The sequence below is a fragment of the Leucoraja erinacea genome, chromosome 18, assembly GCF_028641065.1.
Source record: "Leucoraja erinacea ecotype New England chromosome 18, Leri_hhj_1, whole genome shotgun sequence".
In the NCBI taxonomy this organism is placed as follows: domain Eukaryota; kingdom Metazoa; phylum Chordata; class Chondrichthyes; order Rajiformes; family Rajidae; genus Leucoraja; species Leucoraja erinaceus.
The window spans coordinates 39,864,406-39,888,718 of record NC_073394.1 but is presented as its reverse complement, the minus strand read 5'-3'; the positions used below and the strand labels follow the sequence as shown (position 1 = coordinate 39,888,718).

Genomic DNA, 24,313 nt, shown 5'->3' with positions numbered 1-24,313 from the left:
CCTCAGAGGGCGGCGGAGGCAGGTTCTCTGGATACTTTCAAGAGAGAACTAGATAGGGCTCTTAAAGATAGCGGAGTCAGGGGATATGAGGAGAAGGCAGGAACTGATTAGGGATGATAAGCCAAATGGCCTATTCCTGCACCTATTGACCATGTAAAACCCAAGCTCCATCATGGTTGTGTTCCCAATGCTGGGCTGGGACTAGCTGCAGTGGGTTTTCTTGAAATAGCATATCAGACCATGGAACTGTGGTTCTTGAGTGGAAATGCAATGAAGTGTGTTCTTTGGTATAAGGATATCTAATATCCTAGGTTTCAGCAGGGAATGACATAATCTTACACACACATGTGTGAATGGCAGCTAGTTATGTTTAAAAATGGGAACAGTTGCACTCCAATGTGGAAATACGCAATCTTAAGGTTGCGGGGGGAGGGCTGGTAGGAAGGCTCTTGTTCTATCATTCAAAAGCACCTTGCAGGCACTGTGAAAGCCTGATTTTTGCAGTAGTTGCCTGCCAATGGCACCAGTCACTTGAATACAAATGTAAATGTTGCCTAGCAGGATTATTGTGGAAATGCCATCAAATCCCAGATTGGATTTCACAGTGCCACTGAGCCATACATTTAATCACAGTCATGATCCAAACATGGACCAAATATAAATATCGCTGGTAAGATGAAAGTCTCTGCCTTAACACTGAGCAACACTTGACTGTGTTTGGGATCAAGAAGACACTGAACATCAAGGGAAACATACCAGTGGTTTGAGTCATACCTCGATCAAAGGAAGATGTTTGTCGCTATTGGAGTAATCAGTCATTATCTCAGGCCTTCACAGTAGGAATAACTTTGGACAATGTCATAGGTCCAGCCAACTCTGCTGTTTAATCAAAGACCTTCCTTCCATTTTAAGATCAGAAGAGTTTACTGATAATGCAGTCTTACAATTTTGCTTGCAATTCCTTGGTAAACAAAGCAGTTCATGTCTGTATTCTGTAAAATCTAGGCAGTGTTCAGCATGGGCTACTAAACAGCAAGCAGTATTTCCATCTCAAAAGTTCAGACAATGCTGTTTCAAAAATGCTGTTTCATACCAAGGAGCTTGTACATGCATATAATTTTGAGTTCCTTTCCAACATATTTTAATTTTTCGGAAACATGAAATCTTGTTATTTGGCGTGTTCATTTGATATTTTGTTCATAATGAAAGCCATGGGAACTTTAAATGATGGTAATTAGCCATTGCCAATCCTTTTTTTCACATTTGTAATTGTTTGTAAATTGAATTTCATATTGCATATCATTCAATAAAGTTTTTGAATGCCTGAATGAATGATCCCGTGCTATTTGGAATTGCTTTGGAAAATGAATCAGTCAACTTCACGGTGGGAGTCATTCTTCCACAATTGACGTGATTCCTAGATCAGGTGCACATGAGCATTACTGGGGGACGGCAATAATGTAGCAACCTTCAATGGGCACTTCTGGGACAAAGTGGTGTTCACAGTATCATACCAGAATGAATACTCCCAACAGATAAATCAATTCATTAGCGCCCCCACTCCTTCACCTCTCTGATCTCACTCCATTGGTCTTCAATTCCTTGCTTTTCCCCATGGTCCATTCACCAGTGCATTTAGCTCTGATTCCCCAACCATCAATGAATTTATGTACCATTCTTTTTAGATCTGTGGCTACTGGCCATCCTTAACCCAACCTTGGATTGAAGTAAATTTCCAAAGTTTAAAATGTGCAGTCTTTGGTCATTGGTGCATTCGTTTGGTTGAATAAGGATTTCTGGACACCCATAGTTTATAATTGTCTTGTATAGTGTAATTGTAAAATCATACAATATGGAAACGGGCACTGGGTCCCATCACATTCAAGTCAACAATCAAGGACCCACCTATCCTTTTCCAATATTTTTCTCTTACATGCACATTAATTAGAATCATAGAGCAATACACCATGGAAACAGACCTTTCGGCCCAACTCTATGCTGACCAACCAGCTTAACTGAGCTGCTCTCACTTGTCTATTCGTAGCCCATATCTCTCTAAACCATTCCTTATGTCGAAAAGGTATGTCGAAAAGTCCTTATGTCGAAAACCCCTTGGGTCCCTTTTATCTAATTTCTCTCCTACCTTAAACTATGCCCTCCAGTTATTAGTTCCATTAACCTGGGGAAAACGTGCAGCTATTCACATAATCTACCGTGCCCTCCATAATGTTTGGGACAAAGACCCATTATTTATTTATTTTCCTCTGTACTCCATAATTTGAAATTTGTAATAGGAAAAAAAAATCACATATGGTTAAAGTGCACATTGTCAGATTTTAACAAAAGCCATTTTAATACATTTTTGTTTCACCATGTAGAAATTACAGCTGTGTTTGTACATATTCCCCCCATTTCAGGGCACCATAATATTTGGGACACATGGCTTCACAGGCGTTTGCAATTGCTCAGGTGTGTTTAAATGCCTCCTAATGCAGGTATAAGTGAGCTCTCAGATCCTAGTCTTTCCTCCAGTCTTTCCATCACCTTTGGAAACTTTTACTGCTGTTTATCAACATGAGGAACAAAATTGTGCCAATGAAATAACCCATTATGAGACTGAGAAACAAGAATAAAACTGTTAGACATGAGCCAACCTTAGGCTTCCCAAAATCAACAGTTTGGAACATCATTAGGAAGAAAGAGAGCACTGGTGAGCTTACTAATTGCAAAGGGACTGGCAGGCCAAGGAAGACCTCCACAGCTGATGACAGAAGAATTCTCTCTATAATGAAAGCTCCCCAAACACCTGTCCGACAGATCAGAAACACGCTTCAGGAGTCAGGTATGGATTTGTCATTGACCACTGTCCGCAGAAGACTTCATGAACAGAAGGCAACACTGCAAGATGCAAACCACTGGTCAGCCACAAAATAGGATGACCAGGTTACAGTTTGCCAAGAAGTACTTAAAAGAGCAACCACAGTTCTGTACAGTTCTGGATATGTCTTGTGGGCAGGTGAGATGAAGATAAGAGTGACGGCAAGAGAAAAGTATGGAGGAGAGAAGGAACTGACCAAGATCTAATGCATACCACCTCATCTGTGAAACACGGTGGTGGGGGTGTTATGGCCTGGGCATGTGTGGCTGCTGAAGGTACTTCACTTATCTTCATTGATGATACAACTGCTGATGGTAGAAGCATAATGAATTCTGATGTATATTGACAGATCCTATTTGCTCAAGTTCAAACAAATGCCTCAAAACCAATAGGCCGGTGGTTCATTCTCCAGCAAGACAATGATCCCAAACATACTGCTAAAGCACCAAAGGAGTTTTTCAAAGCTAAAAAATGGTCAATTCTTGAATGGCAAAGTCAATCACCCGATCTGACCCCAATTGAGCATGCCTTTTATATGCTAAAGAGAGAACTGAAAGGGACTAGCCCCAAAAACAAGCACAAGCTAAAGATGGCTGCAATACAGGCCTGGCAGAGCATCACCAGAGAAGACACCCAGCAAATGGTGATGTCCATGAATCGCAGACTTCAAGCAGTCATTGCATACAAAGGATATGCAACAAAATACTAAACATGACTTCTTTCATTTACATGACATTGGTGTGTCCCAAACTTTATGGTGCCCTGAAAGGGTTGGACTATGTATAAACACAGCTGTAATTTCTACATGGTGAAACCACAATGTATAAAAATGGCCTTTATTAAAATCTGACAATGTGCACTTAAACCACATGTGATTTTTTTTCTATTATCTCAAATTGTGGAGTACAGAGGCAAATAAATAAATGATGGGTCTTTGTCCCAAACATTATGGAGGGCACTGTATATGACTTATGATTTTACATGCTTCTATAAGGTCGCCTCTCAACCCTTTATGCTGCAGGGAAGAAAGATCAGCCTCCTTAGAGTACAAACACAATAACATCCTCGTATCTCTTTAAATCCCTATCTTCCGCTCATGTATACCACAGATATTTTATAATATTAGCCAACATCCAGCATATCTTGGGTATATGGGACGAAATTGGAGAAACTGGTAGGAAATCCATGAGGTCCCAGGAAAAACATTCAAACTTCATCCTGACATCACCTGACATCATCCAAAACAGGATCTAGCCTTGGTCTCTGGATATTATAGACATTTTCATTCATCGATATATACTGTAAGGATGATTTGAATTCAATTATTTTGCTCGACTTACATTGTTTTACCCTTTTTCAAGTGGTTTAGGTATAGGTTCACAAGCAAATGGACCTTCCAGTTCAAACTTGTTGACGATTCCCAAATCTCGATCTGCATCCTTATCTTTAACATCTCACCACATTGGACCCAGACGAGCAGGTAATACATTTTATTTTATTTTAAAATCATTATTAATTTGATTTGCTCTTTGTAACACTAACATTAGATTCAGGAAAATAATTGTCATTTATACAATCTAGAATCTGACAATCAGCTTTGTAGTAAGAACTTGCCAAATGGTATTCTAATGCAAAAAAATGAACCTTGTAAGATGAATATGGTGTAATAAATGTTAAAATAGCATTTTCCCTTTTGAAACCCAACAAGTTGTTCCTTGTTTGTGTTGATACTGAGAGCTGATTGTAGCGACACTCAACCAAGTGTCCTACCTCTATATGCTAATCCATCACCAACAGTAAAATGGTAGATAGCATTGGGCGTATGTGTAGTAACACAATCTTGGGTGTAAACAAGATTGAGCAGAGGGTTAAGCATGCATACCTGAGGTGCATCAGTGTTGGTAGTCATGAGCAAGAGATGTTGTTACCGATCTGTACTAATTGAGGTCTGCTGTTGAGCAAGTCAAGGATTCAGTTCCAAAAAGAGGGATTGGCCCAGATTATGCAACTTGTTGATCAGTTTAGAAAGAATGATAACGTTGAGCTGTGGTTGTTGAAAGGCAGCCTGGAATATGTGCTCCTGTTATCCAGACGGTCCAGAGCACATTAGAGAGCCAGTGAGCTACACTCTGTTGTTGATTCGTTGTGGCGATACGCAATTGAAGTGAATCCAGGTTGTTACTGAGGCGGGAGTTGATTTGTGCTTCTCAAAGCACTTCATTATGATGTATGTACGTGCTACTGGGCAGCGGCCATTGACGCAGATCACCATGCTCTTCTTGGGCACATGTACAATAGATGCCCCTTTGATGGAAATCAGGACCTCAGACTGCAGAAGTGTGTGATTGAAGATGTCCTTGAACATTCTAGCTAGTTGGTCTAGCAAGTCTTTAGAACTCAGCCAGGTACACAATCTGGGTTGGACACATTGTGTGGATTCACCCTCTTTAAGGACACTGACGTCAGCCTCAGACGAAGATCACAGGGTCGTCAAAGCAGTAAGAGCTTGTTCAAAGCGTGCATAAAAAGCATTGATCCCTCCTGAAATTCATGCATTTGTTACCACTTATGTCACCTGACTTTACCTTTTAGGAGGTATAATGCCGCAGTTGTCAAGCATCCTTCTGAGACTGATTTACTCTGGAAATGTCTCTGCGCTCAAAGTGACTTTAGGAGATTGGACCTGGATCACCAATCCTAAACACCACTGAGCTAGCCCTCAGCAGATTGCAACTATCCTGGTTCATCCAGGGTTGCTGGTTGAGGAAGACTCAAATTTGTTTTATAGATGTATATTCATCCACTTATTCCCTTATGAACAGTGATGACTGTGATATGTATATTTATTCATGTCCGACGATAAATCAATTCAATTCAATTCAACTTTAATGTCATCGCACAAATACAAGTATGAGTACAACAGAATGCAGTTTTGCGTCAGTCCGTAGTAGTTGTGCATAAAGAAATAAAAAAAATAGAAAGAGAGAAGATACAGAATAATCAAAAAATACAGAATAATTAAACAATGGGGACGGAGGGACCGGAGAAATCTATCGGCGGGACTCCGAGTTCAGCAATGTGATTGTATTGTTGTAGAAGCTGTTCCTCATCCTACTAGTACGTGACCTGAGGCTCCTGTACCGCCTCCCTGATGGGAGGAGGGCAAACAGTCCATGGTTGGGGTGTGAGGGGTCTTTGATGATCTTCCCAGCCCGTCTCAGACACCGTTTTCGGTGGAGGGCATCCATGGCAGGGAGCGGGGCACCGATGATGTGCTGCGCGGTTTTCACCACCCGTTGTAGTGCCTTCCTGTCCGCAGCAGTGCAGCTGCTGTACCATACCGTGAAGCAGGTGGTCAGGATACTCTCTATGGTACAGCGGTAAAAGTTGGTCAGGATCCGGGTGGAAAGGTGGGCTTTCTTGAGCCTCCTCAGGAAGTAAATGCGCTGCCGTGCCTTTTTGATCAGCTTGGAGGTGTTGAGGGACCAGGACAAATCCTCCGAGATATGTACTCCGAGGAATTTATAGCTGGAGACGCGCTCCACCTCAGTCCCGTTTATATGGATGGGGGTATGACTGCCTCCTCTGGTCTGCCTGAAGTCAACAATAATCTCCTTCGTCTTCTTGGAGTTGAGGACGAGGTTATTGTTGGCACACCAGGCTGTCAGGTGCTGGATCTCCTCCCTGTAGACTGACTCATCGTTGTCGCTGATCAGTCCTACTACCGTGGTATCGTCAGCAAACTTAATAATGGCGTTGGATCCGTACTTTGGGATGCAGTCGTGGGTGAAGAGGGAGTAGAGGAGAGGGCTGAGCACACAGCCCTGTGGCACTCTGGTGTTCAATGTTATAGTGGAGGAGGTGAGGTTATTGACCCTAACAGACTGTGGTCTGTTAGTGAGGAAGTCCAGTGTCCAGTTGCAGAGGGAGGTGGAGGTGCCAAGTCCACTGAGTTTCGTGATCAAGCTGGTGGGGATGACGGTGTTAAAGGCAGAGCTGAAAATCAATGAACAACAGCCTGATGTAGGAGTTGTTGTAGTCCAGGTGGGTCAGGGCAGAGTGTAGGGCCGCCGATATGGCATCCTCTGTAGACCTGTTGGTCCGGTAGGCAAACTGATGGGGGTCCAGTGTGGGGGGGAGGCTGGCTTTGAGGTGAGCCAAGATCAGCCGCTCAAAGCACTTTGCAATGACAGGGGTGAGTGCCACTGGGCGGAAATCGTTGAGACTCCCTGTAGCTGACTGTTTGGGCACTGGCACGATGGTTGATGTCTTGAGGCAAGTGGGGACAACACCCTGGGCCAGTGAGAGATTGAAAATGTCGGCGAGGACTGGGGATAGTTGTCAAGCACATGCCATAAGCACCCGGCCAGGGTTGCCATCGGGGCCCGCAGTTTTGCGCTCATTCACCTTGCTCAGTGCATCTTGTACAGCAGTGGAGCGGCTGAGAGGTTGTTCATTCGGGGGTGGAGCAACTTTAATGGCTGGGGTTTTGTTGTCCCGGTCAAAGCGAGCATAGAAGTGGTTTAGCTCGTCAGGGAGGGTGGCGTTGCCTGGGGGAGGGGTGTTAACTTTCTGGTAATCGGCAAGGGATTTGATTCCTTGCCACATGCGCCTGGGGTCAGAGTTGTTATGGAAATGCTCCTCAATCCGCCGTTTATGATTGATTTTAGCAATCCTAATTCCCATTTTTAGATTGGCCCTGGATGAGCTGTATCCCTCAGCGTCGCCAGATCTGAAAGCGGCATCGCCAGCCTTCAGTAGGAGTCTGACCTCCCTGCTCATCCACGGCTTCTGGTTAGGGAAGGTCTTTATCTCCTTGTGGGTAGTGACATTATCGGTACAGAATTTTATATAGTCCAGAACTGTTGAGGTGTACGAGTTGATGTCCACTTGTGAATTGAAGGTGGACTGAGTAGCAAAGAGACTCCAGTCTGTCTGCTGAAACTGCTCCTGTAAGTCAGAGACAGCCCCCTCAGGCCAAACCTTCACTGTCCTCATGGTAGGTTTCACACGTCTGATCAGAGGTGTGTATTTGGGGAGCAGGAACAGGGAGAGGTGGTCAGACTGTCCAAGGTGGGGGAGGGGGAGGGGCTTTGTAGGCTTCAGTAATATTAGTGTAAACTAAGTCCAGAACATTGTTTCCTCTGGTTGGGCAGGAAACATGCTGATGGAACCTGGGGAGTACAGTTTTAAGGTCGGAGTGGTTGAAATCACCCGCAACAATAAATGCCCCCTCTGGGTGAGCAGATAGATGTTTGCTGATAGCAGCTTGCAGCTCTTCCATTGCTAGCCTGGCATTAGCGTCCGGGGGAACATAGACTGCAGTGATAACAGTCGATGTGAATTCCCTGGGCAAATAGAAGGGCCTGCACTTTAACATCAGGTATTCCAGGTCAGCAGAGCAGTGACTACCAATCTTAACAACATCCGTGCACCATGTGTTATTCACATAAATGCACAGTCCGCCGCCCTTGGTCTTACCGGAGTCCTCCACTGATCTGTCGGCCCTGAAGACAGTGCGTCCCTCCAGCTCAATGGCGTTGTCTGGGATGGTGTCCTTGAGCCATGTTTCATAGAATACCATGGCGTTGCAGTCGGCGATCCTTCTGTGTGTGGTGATCCGCAGCCTTAGTTCGTCTATTTTACTCACCAGGGACCGGACATTCGCGAGGAAAATGCTGGGCAGAGCTGGCTGGTGAGGATTTGATTTCAGCCTAGCTCGATGGCCTCCCCGCTTCCCATGCCTTTGTTTGCGGTCCCTGCGCCGCCTCCGGGTACTTCCTGTCGGGGGCGCTGACCCGCTAGACCACGGTGTCCTGGCGATCTCCGGCGGCAGTTGAAAGTCGCTTCTGGGGCTCGTAGTGCAGAGACGGCCGAGCTCCAGTAGCTCCTGACGGCCGTACAGAGTCTTCGCTCGAGTGCTCCGGGCGAAAACTAAGGTGATTATTAACAGAAAAAAAACTAAATTGCAAAAACTACGGAGACGCAGAGCCTCGCGTTGTGCACGCGACGCCATCTTGGAAATACCCAAATACCCATGCAAATCCTTGAGCATGGTCGAGCAAATATGTAAGGAGATTGCAGATATTAGTAGTAAGCACAAGGTAGTGATTGTGGGAGATTTCAATTTTCCACACATAGACTGGGAAACACATTCTGTAAATGGGCTGGATGGGTTGGAGTTTGTAAAATGTGTGCAGGATAGTTTTTTGCAGCAATACATAGAAGTACCTACTAGAGAAGGTACCTCCTGTTAGTAGCAATGTTACAAAATTTTGAGATTAAAAAAAATCAAGTCTGCAATTTATCCCATCAGATAAAGCATAACAATAAGTTTAATTTGACACCTAATTCACTTTCATATCTCAAGTAATAAAAAAGTTATGGCCATTTTCATACTCGGAAATTAGCATCTTGTTCCCTATTGATTTTCTATGGACATAACAAAAAAGCTGTGATCGTGGACAGTCAAAAGCACATAACCTTCTTAAAAATTAAGAGAACTGAATGAAATTTTCAGTTATCATAGATTGAACCATTCTGAAACAAATATAAAATAATCTAACTTGGATGACCTGAAATTAAAGCATATAATTAGTTAGTTACCCAATTGTAGCTAATTTCAAACTTCAATTTACTAGATCTAAACATCTATCCATTTCTTAATAAATGATTAACATTTTTAAATAGCCCAAGTGTCCAAATAATATTCACAAATAATTCACAATAAAACATGATTTTTAAATCTCATTTACATCAATTTATAGGCCAAATGGAAGGAATTTAGTGTTCAATTGCTGTAAATTAAAGTCAATTTAAATCGCCTTTCTAGTGAGTTCATGTGGAACGCGCTGGTTTAGAACGTTCACATTGCGCTAGATTTATGCCCTCAAATGCCCAGAAAAATACTGCGGGATATAAAGAGCCCAAAATGAACTACTCGCTATAGAAAACTTTAATTATAGGGTTATATACATGCCCCATTTAATGTAAAAATAAGGTACATACCTTTAATTGTTTGCTTTATAAAACCCTGGGGCTGCGAGAGGTTGCGGAGTGAGATAGTGGTTTTTAAATTACTCTAACTATTTTACAAGGCCATAAAAACTAATAATACCTTTTGCGACGGGGTCTTTCAGCGATTTTCCGTTAATGATTTACTAGGCTGAACATTTTCGATTGCAACAGCCTAGTAAAAATCGCGTTTTAAACCCGCCCCCTCTAAACAGCGCCAAAATCACACACAAGGGGTGGGGCAGATGCTCAGCCACGATTCAGGTAGGTTTTGTAACATACCTACTGTTAGGAAATGAGACTGGTCAGGTGGCAGAGTTATGCGTTGGGGAACAGTTCGGGACCAGTGATCACAATACCATTAGTTTCAATATAATTATGGAGAGGGTCAGAATTGGATCTAGGGTTGAGTTTTTGATTGGAGAAAGGCTAACTTTGAGGAGATGCGAAAGGATTTAAAAGGAGTAAATTGGGACAGTTTGTTTTATGGGAAAGATGTGGAAGAGAAATGGAGGACATTTAAAGGTGAAATTTTAAGAGTACAGAATCTTTATGTCCCTATAGGCAACATGGAGTAAATGAGGTGCTTGAGGAGTATAAAGAATGTAAAAAGAATCTCAAGAAATAAATTAGAAAAGCTAAAAGAAGATATGAGGTTGCTTTGGCAAGTAAGGTGAAAGTAAATCCAAAGGGTTTCAACAGCTATATTAATAGCAAAAGGATAACGAGGGATAAAGTTGGTCCATTAGAGAGTCAGAGTGGACAGCTATCTGCAGAGCTAAAAGAGATGGGGGAGATATTGAACAATTTCTTTTCTTTGGTATTCACCAAGGAGAAGGATATTGAATTATGTGAGGTAAGGGAAACAAGTAGAGTAGCTATGGAAACTATGAGGATCAAAGAAGAGGAAGTACTGACACTTTTGAGAAATATAAAAGTGGATAAGTCTCTAGGTCCGGACAGGATATTCCCTAGGACATTGAGGAAAGTTAGTGTAGAATTAGCAGGGGCTATGACAGAAATATTTCAAATGTCATTAGAAACGGGAATAGTGCCGGAGGATTGGCGTACTGCGCATGTTGTTCCATTGTTTAAAAAGGGGTCTAAGAGTAAACCTAGCAATTATAGACCTGTTAGTTTGACGTCAGTGGTGGGCAAATTAATGGAAAGGATACTTTGAGATAATATATATATATATATATATAAGCATCTGGATAAACAGGGTCTGATTAGGAACAGTCAACATGGATTTGTGCCTGGAAGGTCATGTTTGACTAATCTTCTTGAATTTTTTGAAGAGGTTACTCGGGGAAATTGATGAGGGTAAAGCAGTGGATGTTGTATATATGGACTTTGACAAGGCTCTTCACTGGTTGGGTATTAATGGTGGAGTAGCAAGATGGATTCAACAGTGGCTGAATGGGAGATGCCAGAGAGTAATGGTGGATGGTTGTCAGGTTGGAGGCCAGTGACTAGTGGGGTGCCACAGAGATCTGTGTGTTGGGTCCACTGTTGTTTGTCATGTACATCAATGATCTGGATGTTGGTGTGGTAAATTGGATTAGTAAGTATGCAGATGATACTAAGGTAGGTGGGGTTGTGGATAATGAAGTAGATTTTCAAAGTCTACAGAGAGATTTATGCCAGTTGGAAGAGTGGGCTGAAAGACGGCAGATGGAGTTTAATGCTGATAAGTGTGAGGTGCTACATCTTGGCAGGACAAATCAAAATAGGACGTACATGGTAAATGGTAGGGAATTGAAGAATGCAGGTGAACAGAGGGATCTGGGAATAACTGCACAGTTCCCTGAAAGTGGAATCTCATGTAGATAGGGTGGTAAAGAAAGCTTTTGGTGTGCTGGCCTTTATAAATCAGAGCATTGAGTATAGAAGTTGGGATGTAATGTTAAAATTGTACAAGGCATTGGTGAGGCCAATTTTGGAGTATGGTGTACAATTTTGGTCACCTAATTATAGGAAGGATGTCAACAAAATAGAGAGAGTACAGAGGAGATTTACTAGAATGTTGCCTGGGTTTCAGCAACTAAGTTACAGAGAAAGGTTAAACAAGTTAGGGCTTTATTCTTTGGAGCGCAGAAGGTTAAGGGGGGACTTGATAGAGGTCTTTAAAATGATGAGAGGGATAGACAGAGTTGACGTGGATAAGCTTTTCCCACTGAGAGTAGGGAAGATTCAAACAAGGGGACATGGCTTGAGAATTAAGGGACAGAAGTTTAGGGGTAACATGAGGGGGAACTTCTTTACTCAGAGAGTGGTGGCTGTGTGGAATGAGCTTCCAGTGAAGGTGGTGGAGGCAGGTTCGTTTTTATCATTTAAAAATAAATTGGATAGTTATATGGACGGGAAAGTAATGGAGGGTTATGGTCTGAACGCAGGTGTATGGGACAAGGGGAGAATACATGTTCGGCACGGACTAGAAGGGTCGAGATGGCCTGTTTCTGTGCTGTAATTGTTATATGGTTATATGGTTATATGGCCTAGCCCACCAATTCAAAACAACCCTAGAATTGCTCCTCCATCTCTCCCGACCATCATTGCCCAATCCTCTTTGTTGATGCCTTTCCTTCAGTCTCTATCTATATGCAGAAAGAAGAAGCACATCTTGGTGGCAAGATTTGCCAAAGTGCATTTGAGGGATGATGCAGTTGGCGTTCCTGATGGTGATATCGTAGTGATCGAGTGTGTCAGGTCCTTAACAGTAGTTCAGCAGATACTTTAAACTACCCTGGTTGAAGTTCCCTTCAATAAATGAAGGCGGCTTAGGGAATGCGTCATTTTGTGTGGCATGCAACTGGATGTTCAGGATCATCCTTGTTGGCTGGATGGAGGATTTCTGCAAAGGAGTGAAACAAACTGTTTTAATTTCTCCAGTAAATGCAGTACATCAGATTAGTAATGCATATGAATTGTCGCTTCAATTGGAAGGATGTTTGAGCCTTAGATGGTATGAAGGGAAGAGGTAAAAGGGTAGATTTTGCATCTCCAGAGATTGCATGGGGATGTGAAATTATGAGTAGTGCTGCTTGATTACAACCACAGAGATACCTCGAGCCTCGGGTTATATCCCTTTGATCTCTCCACACCTTCAACTCTGCAAATTTAAACACACTTGTTTTCTCGTTTATTTAGTTTTGATGAAAAGTCATGCACTTTAAATTTGCTGTGCTCTCAGTTATCCTTTTGCTTTGATTTTTAATGAAAAAAACATTTCACAGTAAACCAAATTGTAAGTCTCATGCAAGTTGAAAGGACGTTTTTCTATTTGCATTTCAAAATGTGGCTATCTATTATTAATTGTCTTGAGTTTCCTTTTGTAATGCATTCTCTTCATTACTTATTTCTACCAAATCTGAGCACTTGTCTAGTTTTAATCTTTTTGGCTTTCACATGATACAGAACATAAAAAATACTGATTGTTAAAACGAATTACTATTTCCCACCTGAGCCATTTGTGTATGATTAATTTCATGCAGTTATAAACTGACAAAGTGGTGAGGCCGCATTTGGAGTATTATGTTCATTTTTCGTCACCCTGCGATAGGAAGGATGTTTTTAAGGTGTAAAGAGTGCTGAGAAGATTTATGAGGATGTTGCCAGACTTGGCCTGAGCTTTCGAGAGACTCTGACTTTATTCCTTGGAGTGCATGAAGCTGGGGATATTGTGGAGGTGTCTATCATGTACAGTGCATTCAGAAAGTATTCACATCTGTTCACTTTTTCCACATTTTGTTACGTTACAGCCTTATTTTAAAATGGATTAAGTTCTTTTTTTTTTAATCATCAATCTACACACAATACCACAGAATGAAGAAGTGAAAACAGGCCTTTAGAAATTTTTGCAAAGTAATTAAAAAGAAATAACTGAAATATCACATTTACATAAGTATTCAGACCCTTTGCTATGACACTCGAAATTGAGCCATGAAGGAATTGTCTGTAGACCGCCGAGACAGGAATGTGTCGAGCCACAGATCTGGGGAAGGGTATAAAACAATTTCTGTAGCATTGCAGGTCCCGAAGAGTGCAGTGGCCTCCGTCATTCTTAAATGGAAGAACTTTGGAATCACCAGGACTCTTCATGGAGCTGGCCGCCCGGCCAAACTGAGCAATCGGGGGAGAAGGTCCTTGGTCAGGGAGGTGACCAAGAACCCGATGGTCACTCTGACAAAGCTCCGGAGTTCCTCTGTGGAGATGGGAGAACCTTCCAGAAAGCCAACTACATCTGCAGCACTCCACCAATCAGGCCTTTATGGTAGAGTGGCCAGACGGAAGCCACTCCTCAGTGAAAGGCTCATGACCGCCTGGTTGGACATTGCCAAAAGGCACCTAAAGGACTCTCAGACCATGAGAAACAAGATTCTCTGGTCTGATGAAACCAAGATTGAACTCTTTGGCCAGAATGCCAAGTGTCACGTCTGGAGGAAACCAGGCACCGTTCATCACCTGACCAATAACATACCTACGGTGAAGCATGGTGGTGGCAGCATCATGTTGTGGGAATGTTTTTCAGCGGCAGGAACTGGGAGACTAGTCAGGATTGAGGGAAAGATGAATGGAGCAAAGTACAGAGAGATCCTTGATGAAAACCTGCTCCAGAGCGTTCTGGACCTCAGACTAGGACGGAGGTTCACCTTCTAACAGGACAACAACCCTAAGCACCCAGCCAAGGCAACGCAGGAGTGGCTTTGTGACAAGTCTGTGAATGTCCTTGAGTGGCCCAGCCAGAGCTCGGACTTGAACCCGATCGAACGTCTCTGGAGGGATCTGAAAACAGCTGTGCTTCAGCTCTCCCCTTCGAGCCTGACAGAGCTTGAGAGGGTCTGCGGAAAAGAATGGGAGAAATTACCCAAATACAGGTGTGCCAAGCTTGTGGCGTCATACCCAAGAAGACTTGAGGCTGTAATCGCTGCCAAAGGTGCCTCAACAAAGTACTGAGTCAATTTACTTATGTAAATGTGATATTTCAGTTATTTCTTTTTAATCACTTTGCAAAATGTTTTCAACACCTGTTTTCGCTTTTTTACTATGGAGTATTGCGTGTAGATTGATGATAAAAAAAATAATTTAATCCTTTTTCGAATAAGGCTGTAACGTAACAAATTGTGGAAAAAGCGAAGGGGTCTGAATGCACTGTATATTCTAAAATCCTAAGGGGAATAAATTGGTTGAATGTACTGAATCTTTTACCCAGAGTAGGGTAATTAAGTGGCAGAGGACATAGGTTTAAGGTGAGAGGGTCAAACGAATTAAGATTGTCATTATTTACAGAAATGGAAAATTGAAAATCTTGCTGTCGCATAACAGGTCTGCAAACAGGGTACTCATAGATATCATAATAAAACAATAATTAATATTAAATGATAAATAAAATAATAAATAAATGAAGGGCAGCACAGTGGTGCAGTGGTAGAGTTGCTGCCTTACAGCCCAGAGAGCCGGGTTTGATCCCGACTACGGGTGCTGACTGTACGGAATTTGTACGTTCTCCCCGTGACTGCATGGGTTTTCTCCGAGATCTTCGGTTTCCTCCCACACTCCAAAGACGTGCAGGTGTGTTGGTTAGTTGGCTTGGGTTTGTATACTTGGTATAAGTGTAAATTGTCCTTAGTGGGTGTGTTGGCTTGTGCGGGGATCACTGAAGGGCCTGTTTCCGAGCTGTATCTCTAAACCAAACAAAAATAAAGAAGTTCAATAAATTTAAATTAAAAAACAATATTTTGGGGAAAGATTTAATAGGGACCCATGAGGCAACTTTTTCACTCAGAGGATAGTGGGGTATACGGAACGAGCTGCCAGAGGAGGTCGTTGATGCAGGTACTATAACAACATTTAAAAGACACTTGGACAGGTACATGGATAGATAAGGTTTAGAGGGGTACGAGCCAACTGTGGGCAAAACTTCGTTGGAGCATCTTGATTGGCATGGGCAAGTTGAGCCATTGGGTCTGTTTCCGTGTATGACCCTGTGAATTCAGGTCTTTTCCTGTGATATATTTTAATTGTAATCTGGTTTGGACTGCTTTTGGAAAAAATCCAAGTTACAGTAGTTCTGATTTTAAATAGTGGTGTATAGTGCCACATCCTGTTGAAATGTGGATTTACATCTGACTTCCCATACTGATGAGATTACAATGGAAACATAACAAGAACAACATGACAAGTGAATTTAAATAAAAACTGTTGACGAGGTTATCAGGTTGCACACTTGGTGCATTTGGTTCAGAAGGATTTAGGTAGAGGCCCAAATGCACAATTTCTGTCTGACTGCAATAAAGTGGTCAATGTGCAAACAGAAAGGGTATGGAACTTTATTTTGTAATTAAATACATATAACATTATATGCTCAAACTAAATTTTTTGAAATAAACTATTTGTAATATGTTTGTTTAAACTGATAAATTGGTCTTTTATTCTAGGTACCTCTCCTAGTCTCAGTCCTGTGAATTCCCCAATTCATGGACCAGGAGCAGTTACAAGTTTTAACCGGTCACCAGTAGAATTTCCTGATACAGCTGATATTTTGACCAAACCCACTGTGATTCTCCATAAGCCAATTGGATACATGCTTAGTTCTCCAGACTTTCAACAATCAGTTAGAAGCTCAATACTCTGCAGCAGGTACAAAATACATTACTGAATATGTGTGTTCAATGTCATGGGTGCGATTTACAGTACTTTATAAAAACAGAATAGCGAAGACATGCAATTCAATGGGATTAAAATAATATAACCTTATGCCCAAGAGCTTTTATTTTAAAGCAAATATCTTTGCTATTGGATTTGCATGTGGTCTTACTCTGACAATGGAGGAGGCCACGCACAGAAAGATTGGTAATGGAAGGGAAATTAAAATGGTCAACAATTGAGAACAGGAGCAGGCCTTGGCAGACAGAGCATTGATTTTGATTGGACTGATAAATCATTTTGTTCAAAGTCCTTTTAACCTCCATAAGGCAGTTAACAAAATATTGCACTATTATGGGATCACCTAAATGCTGGTTACATAGAGCAATATCGGAACAGGCCTTTTGGCCCATGATGTCTATGCCGAATATGGTGCAAAGTTATACTAATCTCTGCCTATACATGATCCATATTCCTCCATGCCCTTCATAACCACGGATTGTCTCAAAGCCTTTTAAAGCCTGGCAGCATTTCCAGGCACTAACAATTCTCTCAGTAAACATTCCCCTGCACATTTCCCTTAAACTTCTCCTCTCTGACCTTAAAGCTATGCTTCTAGTCTTTGACATATCTACCCTGGGAAAGGTTCTGACTCGCCACCACATCTCGGCCTCTCATAATTTTATATACTTCTATGAAGTCTCCCCTTAATCTCTGTGGTTCCATAGAAAACAATCCAAGTTTGGGAGTGCCTGAAGATGGGCCTCGACCCGAAGCGTCACCCATTCCTTCTATCCAGAGATGCTATCTGTCCCGTTGAGTTACTCCAGCAATTTGTGTCTATCTTCAGTGTAAACCAGCATCTGCAGTTCCTTCCTACCCAAGTTTGGATAACCTCTGCATATAGTTAATCAATGCAGTAAACCTCTTCTGCACCCTCTCCAAAGCCTCCACGTTGTTCAATGGGGTGACCAGAACTGCACACAATACTCCAAATGCAGCTTAACCAAAGTCCAATAAAGCTGCAACGTAACTTCCTGACTCTGATGCTCAGTGCCCAGACCGATGATAGCAAGCATACCATTTATGTTCTATCCTACTCTTGTTCTATCTTCTTGTTTCGCCGCTTTCAGGGAGCTATGGGCTTGGACACCAAGATCCCTCTCTGCGTAAATGCTCTTCAGAGTCTTTCTATTGACGATATACTTTACCATTACACTCGAGCTCCCATAGTAAAACAGCTCAAATGTACTCGCATTAGGTTCCATCTGCCATTTCTCTGCCAGAGCCTTTACCCAGTTTATGATATTTATGGTGATTATCTAAAATGTTCCAGTTTCTTGAGTGGTGCTAGCAATTGGAAAAACTGCAGATGTAATGCCCCTATTTAAAAATGAGGTGAATTAAAAGTAGCAAGCTGCAGACCAAATTAATCTGTGGGAAGGAACTGCAGATGCTGGTTTAAATTGAAGATAGACACAAAATGCAGGACTAACTCAGCGGGACCGGCAGCATCTCTGGAGAGAAGGAATGGATGATTTTCAGTCTGAAGAAGGGCCTCGACCCGAAAAGTCACCCATTCGACCTGAATAGTCACCCTGTCCCACTTGGCCGTCATTTACGTCACCATAAATATCATAAACTGGGTATTCAAATGACGTAATTCACTCCAGACGGCTGTGCGGACGCATGATGACGCGCACGACAGTCGCGCGTCAGTCACTATCGGCCTGTCGGGTAAATGACGGCCAAATGGGACATGCCCTTAAGTATAAATTCCCACCTTTATCCTTGTACAGTCCTACCTTCTCCCGTTACTGTCTTGTTTTTTAATGTATGTATAAAAAGCCAGGATTTTCTTAAATCCAACAGGGCAATGAAATTCCATGTCCCCTTCCAGCTCTTCTAATTGCCTGTTTGAGTTCATTCCTGTTTTATATTCCTCTATTCCTTAGCTAAAACAAAAAGGAAAAATTATGTTTTTATTTGGCATCATCACAATTTAATTCTTTTTTGCAATGTAGAATATGTGGCATTGATTTATTTTTTTGCCAGTTTGTTGGAAATAGTTGGAGAGTTCATTAATGGAGAGGAATAAATATTGCCCTAATATAAGATAACCTTCCAACTTTCTGAACTGATGCTATGGGATCTTTTATATCCGCTTGACAAAGATGGGACTGCAGTTTAAAGTTGTTTCGGCATGATGGCATCTCTGATAATTATTTTTTGAAAGAGTGTCATCCTAGATTATTATGCTTCTCTGACATTGCACTGGAACCCACAAGTTTATGATTCAAAAGACGATTTTGCCAGCTGAGCCTTACCTCGCACAAGCTGACTAGAAATCCACCATTTTAAATTTAAATTAATAAGATTGCCAGCTCTTTTAAAACTGAAGCATAGAAGGTCCTAACCTCTCTGAGGATTTAAAATAAAACACACTCATTGTTAAAAAAACGATGGAACAAGTACAGGATACAACAGTGGATCATAATGGTATAGTTTTGGGAAATCTTAGTTTTCTTATTTAATTTTATTCCATTTTTGTGCAAAATCAATAGGTAAATATTGCTGTATGTCAACTCACAAGGATTCCATTGTAAGATGACATTAATTATTATTTAAATAACTTCTGTTGTGCAGTTTAAACCAATTATTTATTGAGCAAAAAGTTTTCTAAAGTAAGGCAACATGAATTGTATAACTTTCACAATCATGGTTTTGCCCAAAGTGTTTCCATTCTGTGCTTCATGATCTCGTCCTGGATCTATCACTGAGGTAATTTACAGACATTAGATGCAAGTTTTGTCGTACTAGTATTTTCCAGAATAGTTGGTTATAAAAACGATGCAGTCAGATCTATTTCATTTAGCTTAAACCAAATACATATAAAGAAGAAACAAAATGCTTATGGACTTTGTCATTTTTCCCAAATTTATTCTGCACCAGTTGTGGCCGATATGTGGCTCGACCTGTTCAAAATACCGATTTGCAAACTGTTGCAGAATCACCACATGTCAAGAGAACAGGTATGTTCATAACCACAAAAAAGTTTTTATTTGTGAATGTTGAAATGTACCTTTTTCTATATAAATAATTTGTGTTTCAGTACTGATGTAATCTGCTTTTTAGGCTAACATGATGTTGTCCAGTTCTCTTCCCATTTAGGAGATTGCTCTATTAATTGTGAAAAGCTGGATTTTGTGGCTGAGACATGGCAGAAACCCTCTGTTAAGATTAACAAGCACTTGATTTTGAAAAGAGTAGTTTCCCATAACAATAATTAATTAAAAAAATGCTATGAAATATCAATTATGCAGGGGATGAAAACTGCATCTGAGTAGAATAGCAATGGACAGCCAAGTTTGACTATTATTTATAATTATTCGATTTGACTACTGTAGTTGGCTTTTCCCATGAAAAATTATGTCCATGCAGATATTGTATAAGATAGAATTTTCAGAAATAATGTAAGATGATGGAAGAACCAAAGTATGAAGAATATGCTTTATTTTTAAAGATGGAAATAATGAAAATGCTGCTGGTAGCAATGAATCAAAACACTCAAAAGATACAGTGGGAGCAGAAGGTGATGAGCAACTCGAAAACAAAGCATCCAAGAACTTTACAAATCATGATGATCAGCTCATTGAGGGACAGGATAATAAATCTGGGGTAAGGTGCTGTTCAGCTTTTCAATCATCACAGGCACACTGGAATTCATTCACATCTGTGAATAGGAACACCCTGCAATGCATTCTGATCAGATAATCTATTGCACCAAATGTATTCATGTATTCATCATCGTAAATTCTACCTACTGTATTTAAATCATTTCATGTGCATTGAATTTTTAAACAAAATTGGAAGTAATATAAAATATTTTATTGAATGTTACGACTTTTACTGCATGGGATAAAATACCACACTGAGTAAATCAAAACAAAATCAAGAAAATAAATTGAAATGGTGTATGTTCTTCAGTCATGTCATTGACCGGTGAAGTGATGGTTTTACTTAAAAGGTATTGCAATTGCTTGCTCTGCTTTTGCTGTCTCTAAAGCGGTGTTACAATATAGTACATGGAAATATAAACAAAAATGCTGCTTCCATTGAGGCAGTGAATAATCTGAAGCATGTGTAATGGTTGCATAGCAATGAACCAGGCAAAGAGAGGGATGGTAGTTAATTGAACAGTATTTGACACTTTCAATATTCATAAAATGATTTTTCAAGACAAAACAATGTTGAGAGACTAAGACAGCTGTTGATAGTTTTTTTTTTCCCTTGAATCATCAGCAGGAGCCAGACATTTTGGTTGACCCAACAGATACACAAAGCACAGGGCGGTGCATGGATAAGCTAAATAGTTGGAATTTTCCCATTTTCGAACTTGTGGAAATGACAGGAGGACAATCTGGAAGAATACTTAGTCAGGTGGTATTTCTGCTAATAACTTATTTTTTATCATGATTGAGTATGGGTTGATGTTGTTCATAAAGTTTTGCTTACACATTGCATGAAGGAAAAATAATAATGTCTAATGTAAACAAAAATGCTCAAACCAAAATGTTATTTATTTATTAAAAATCAACCTCAGTAAAATTGATCAGATTCTTGAATCTTCAGCAAATTGAATCTTGGAGGCAAAATTCCAAATGTTTCTGCTCTTGTATTGCATATCTTACGCATGATTCTCGTTTGATTCTTGCACGAGTGAAAAAAACATTCTACTTCAATGTCCATATATCTGCTTCAAATATCAAAGCCATTACAAACCAAGGAACTAACTACATTTTTGAACCGAATAAATGAATTCTGATCTGTAAACTTCTATTTTAAAATGCTACTTTCTAAAATACATTGATGAAAAAAATATAATTTACATTTTTTGTTTTATTTAGGGAATATTTTTTAAAATGAAAGTTAATCAATAGCACTGATGTTTAAGCAATTTCCAGCTCTGATACTGAATCATGTTATCTAGACTTCAATCAGCTCCTTTTAATTGACATGGCAAATTGAGTACTAGCCACAACCACAATGTCATTACTGTGCAATCGGATGCCTCGCCTTTTATTAGCACTTTCCCCACAGCATAATCTTACTGGGGAATCCGCAAATGTGTCTCGTACTGTCCGACTTAAACACTGACTTCAATTGTAAAGCAAATTTTGAACAAAGCAGTGTCAATGGACGTGAAATGATGATGTCAGAAGATGATAGTGAAGTTGCCCAAGCAAGGTTTATGTTTAGATTGGCTACATAATTTTAATAAAAACCGTTTCAGTCCACCAAGATTCAGAATATCAATGCCATAAAATGTAGATGGTTGCCTTCCCATGGAGGGGTGAGATGGAGGAAACTCATACTATTGAGTATTTCAGTGCTCATTGTTGGCTACTTGTTAACATTGTAAATTTCATCATTTAAAAAAAGTGAAGGAAATACAAGTGTTTTACACCAAAAAGAATAAGTGACAGAATGATTTTGTTTGTTTCTTTCAAGGTAGCTATATCATATATTTCTATATTTGGCTAATGTACTTTTATTACCAAATATTATAAACAATTGATGATTGTAGATGTTAAAGAGAAATTGATTTTTAACAGATAATCCTTACTCATTTAACTTTTATTCTTCAAGTGTAATTCTTTGTCATATGACCAATGAAATTCTTTACGTGCTCGTTAATGCAACAACACAATAAATAAATATTCAATAATATAATATTGAATTTTGGCGCCATTTTCAAAGTCCTGTCTGTGCTTTAGTTCTTATGAGCGGTGCCCGATCCAGGCAAGCCCCAGGCAGCTGTCGGTTTCCAGCCATTGCCTTCCTTGGATGTGACGTCCCTCTCCTCGACCGTCCACCTTTGTGCCCCGGGGCACCTCCCTCAGCTGATTTTGAGGATGCTGTAGACCAGACCTCTTTCCTTCTCTCCTACCAGCCCTGCTCCTCGCCTGTCATGTTCATTGTCGTCATGGTCACCAGTACCCCTGGTTTTCTGGGGGAGAAGCAGGGACCAGCCGCAGAGGCAGCCGCCCCTCTGGAGCCCGTGGTCCACAAGGTCTTGCGTTCTGCAGCGGGGGTGAGCATGGGCTGGGTCGGTGGCTTCCCCCGTGCAGGTCGCGGCGTGCTGGGTACTTTGTGGTGGGCTGGGAGATGAGAGCCTTGCCAAGTGGTCAGAGTCTTTGATATTAGCTGCCTTTTTGAGGAAGTGTTTCCTGAAGATCCCTTTGATGGTGGAAAGCTCAATGCCCACGATGGACTGAGCAATGTTCACCACTTTCCCCTTCTCTTAACTCAGCCATGTGGCATCTATAGAGAATGGTGAGTGCCAATTGCACAAAGATGTTGTATGAGAATTGCTAAAAAAAAAACCCTATACATTGCACACTAATATTCTATGCATAAACTTTTAAATGTTTTATCACTCTCGTATCTCCTCTATCATCCAGTTTTGGTTTATATAATTAACAAAAACAATGTTGCTTTTCTAGGTCATTTATTCCCTGTTTCTTGATACTGGCTTATTTGACCTTTTCAAAATCCCTGTTCGGGAGTTTATTAACTATTTTAGTGCACTGGAGAATGGTTATCGTGACATTCCTTGTAAGTATTAATATCTTCTATCTACAAATGAGTATATAGAATATATTCTTAGCTGTTGCAATGCTCTTCATAAGCCAGACAAATTAGTTTTGATATTTTTTTTTCCTATCTTCAATTTCTCCAGCTTTTTATTCCCCGATTCTATTTCTTGCTCCCCATTTTGGTCCTGTACTCTTTTATTTCTGCCTATCCTCTTAGTATCTTTCAAGTAAGAACAAATGAATGACAGTGGAAGTATTCCCCTAATGGTTCTATTAAGTTTTTGTAAGAAGATAGTTCTTTGTCTCGCTATCTAATTTTCCCAGCACACATGCTTTTGTTACCCAATGTATCCTCTCTTCCACTACTTGTCATTTGGTGCACAGTTATTCACCTCTTTAGTCAGAGAGTATTTAATCTGTGGAAGTAATTGCCACAGAGGGCTGTGGATGCAAAGTCAGTGGATGTTTTTAAGTCAGAGATAGACAAGATTAGAACGGGTGTTGAGGGTTATGGGGAGAAGGGAAATGGGATCAGGTGGCAGAGATCAGCCATGGCGGAGTAGACTCAATGGGTCGAATGGCCTAATTCTACTCTTACAACTTGAGAACGTGAACCTCATCCATATTGTCCCATGCACGACCTACTCTTTTCACTTGCTTTTTACAACGGCAAGTGGTGAGAGACCCTCTTCATCCTCAAAACATGAACCCCAGCTTTATCCTACTCCTCGTTCTGAGCTCCTCTACCCCATCTATTTCCTTATGAAGGCATATGGTTTTTCTTCTGAAGAAAATAATGAAAGAGTGAGAAAAGCCTGTTTGTCAGTAGCAATTAGAATGTTTAGATTTTATGTTAAATGTTAAATTCACAAATTTTGCTTTAGTCTTGAATTCAACACTTTTTTAACTAAATATGAAAATGAGCCAAGAGCTCATAAAAGAGAAAACAAAGCCAATAACATGTGCAATTATAATATTTTTTTTCCAAAATGTCTGATGCAAATTCTATTAACTTCTAAGAAACGAAGAACAAAAAGTGCTGCAGTAACTCAACTATCCATAAATGTAAATGTACTTGTATTTATCTGGCATAGGATTGGCACACTTTACACAAGCAGCCTCAGCCATTAGGAAGACCATGGTGCCATCCTCACCTTGGTGCCATTTATGTTATGTT

The 24,313-nt window shown here is 40.8% G+C and overlaps 1 protein-coding gene across 2 annotated transcripts in view; it reads left to right on the top strand.

Moving 5' to 3' along the window:
* The window catches only part of pde3b (phosphodiesterase 3B), a 149,165-nt gene that overhangs the window by 103,613 nt on the left and 21,239 nt on the right, over window positions 1-24,313 (top strand). The window contains exons 5-10 of one of the 2 annotated variants that reach the window (XM_055649887.1): window positions 4,240-4,358; window positions 16,330-16,531; window positions 19,490-19,569; window positions 20,061-20,215; window positions 20,843-20,977; window positions 23,044-23,155. In XM_055649887.1, the coding sequence (XP_055505862.1) occupies window positions 4,240-4,358; window positions 16,330-16,531; window positions 19,490-19,569; window positions 20,061-20,215; window positions 20,843-20,977; window positions 23,044-23,155 (803 nt within the window). Of the gene's footprint in view, window positions 1-4,239; window positions 4,359-16,329; window positions 16,532-19,489; window positions 19,570-20,060; window positions 20,216-20,839; window positions 20,978-23,043; window positions 23,156-24,313 lie in introns of both variants that reach the window. The other variant, XM_055649886.1, reaches the window with a different exon arrangement.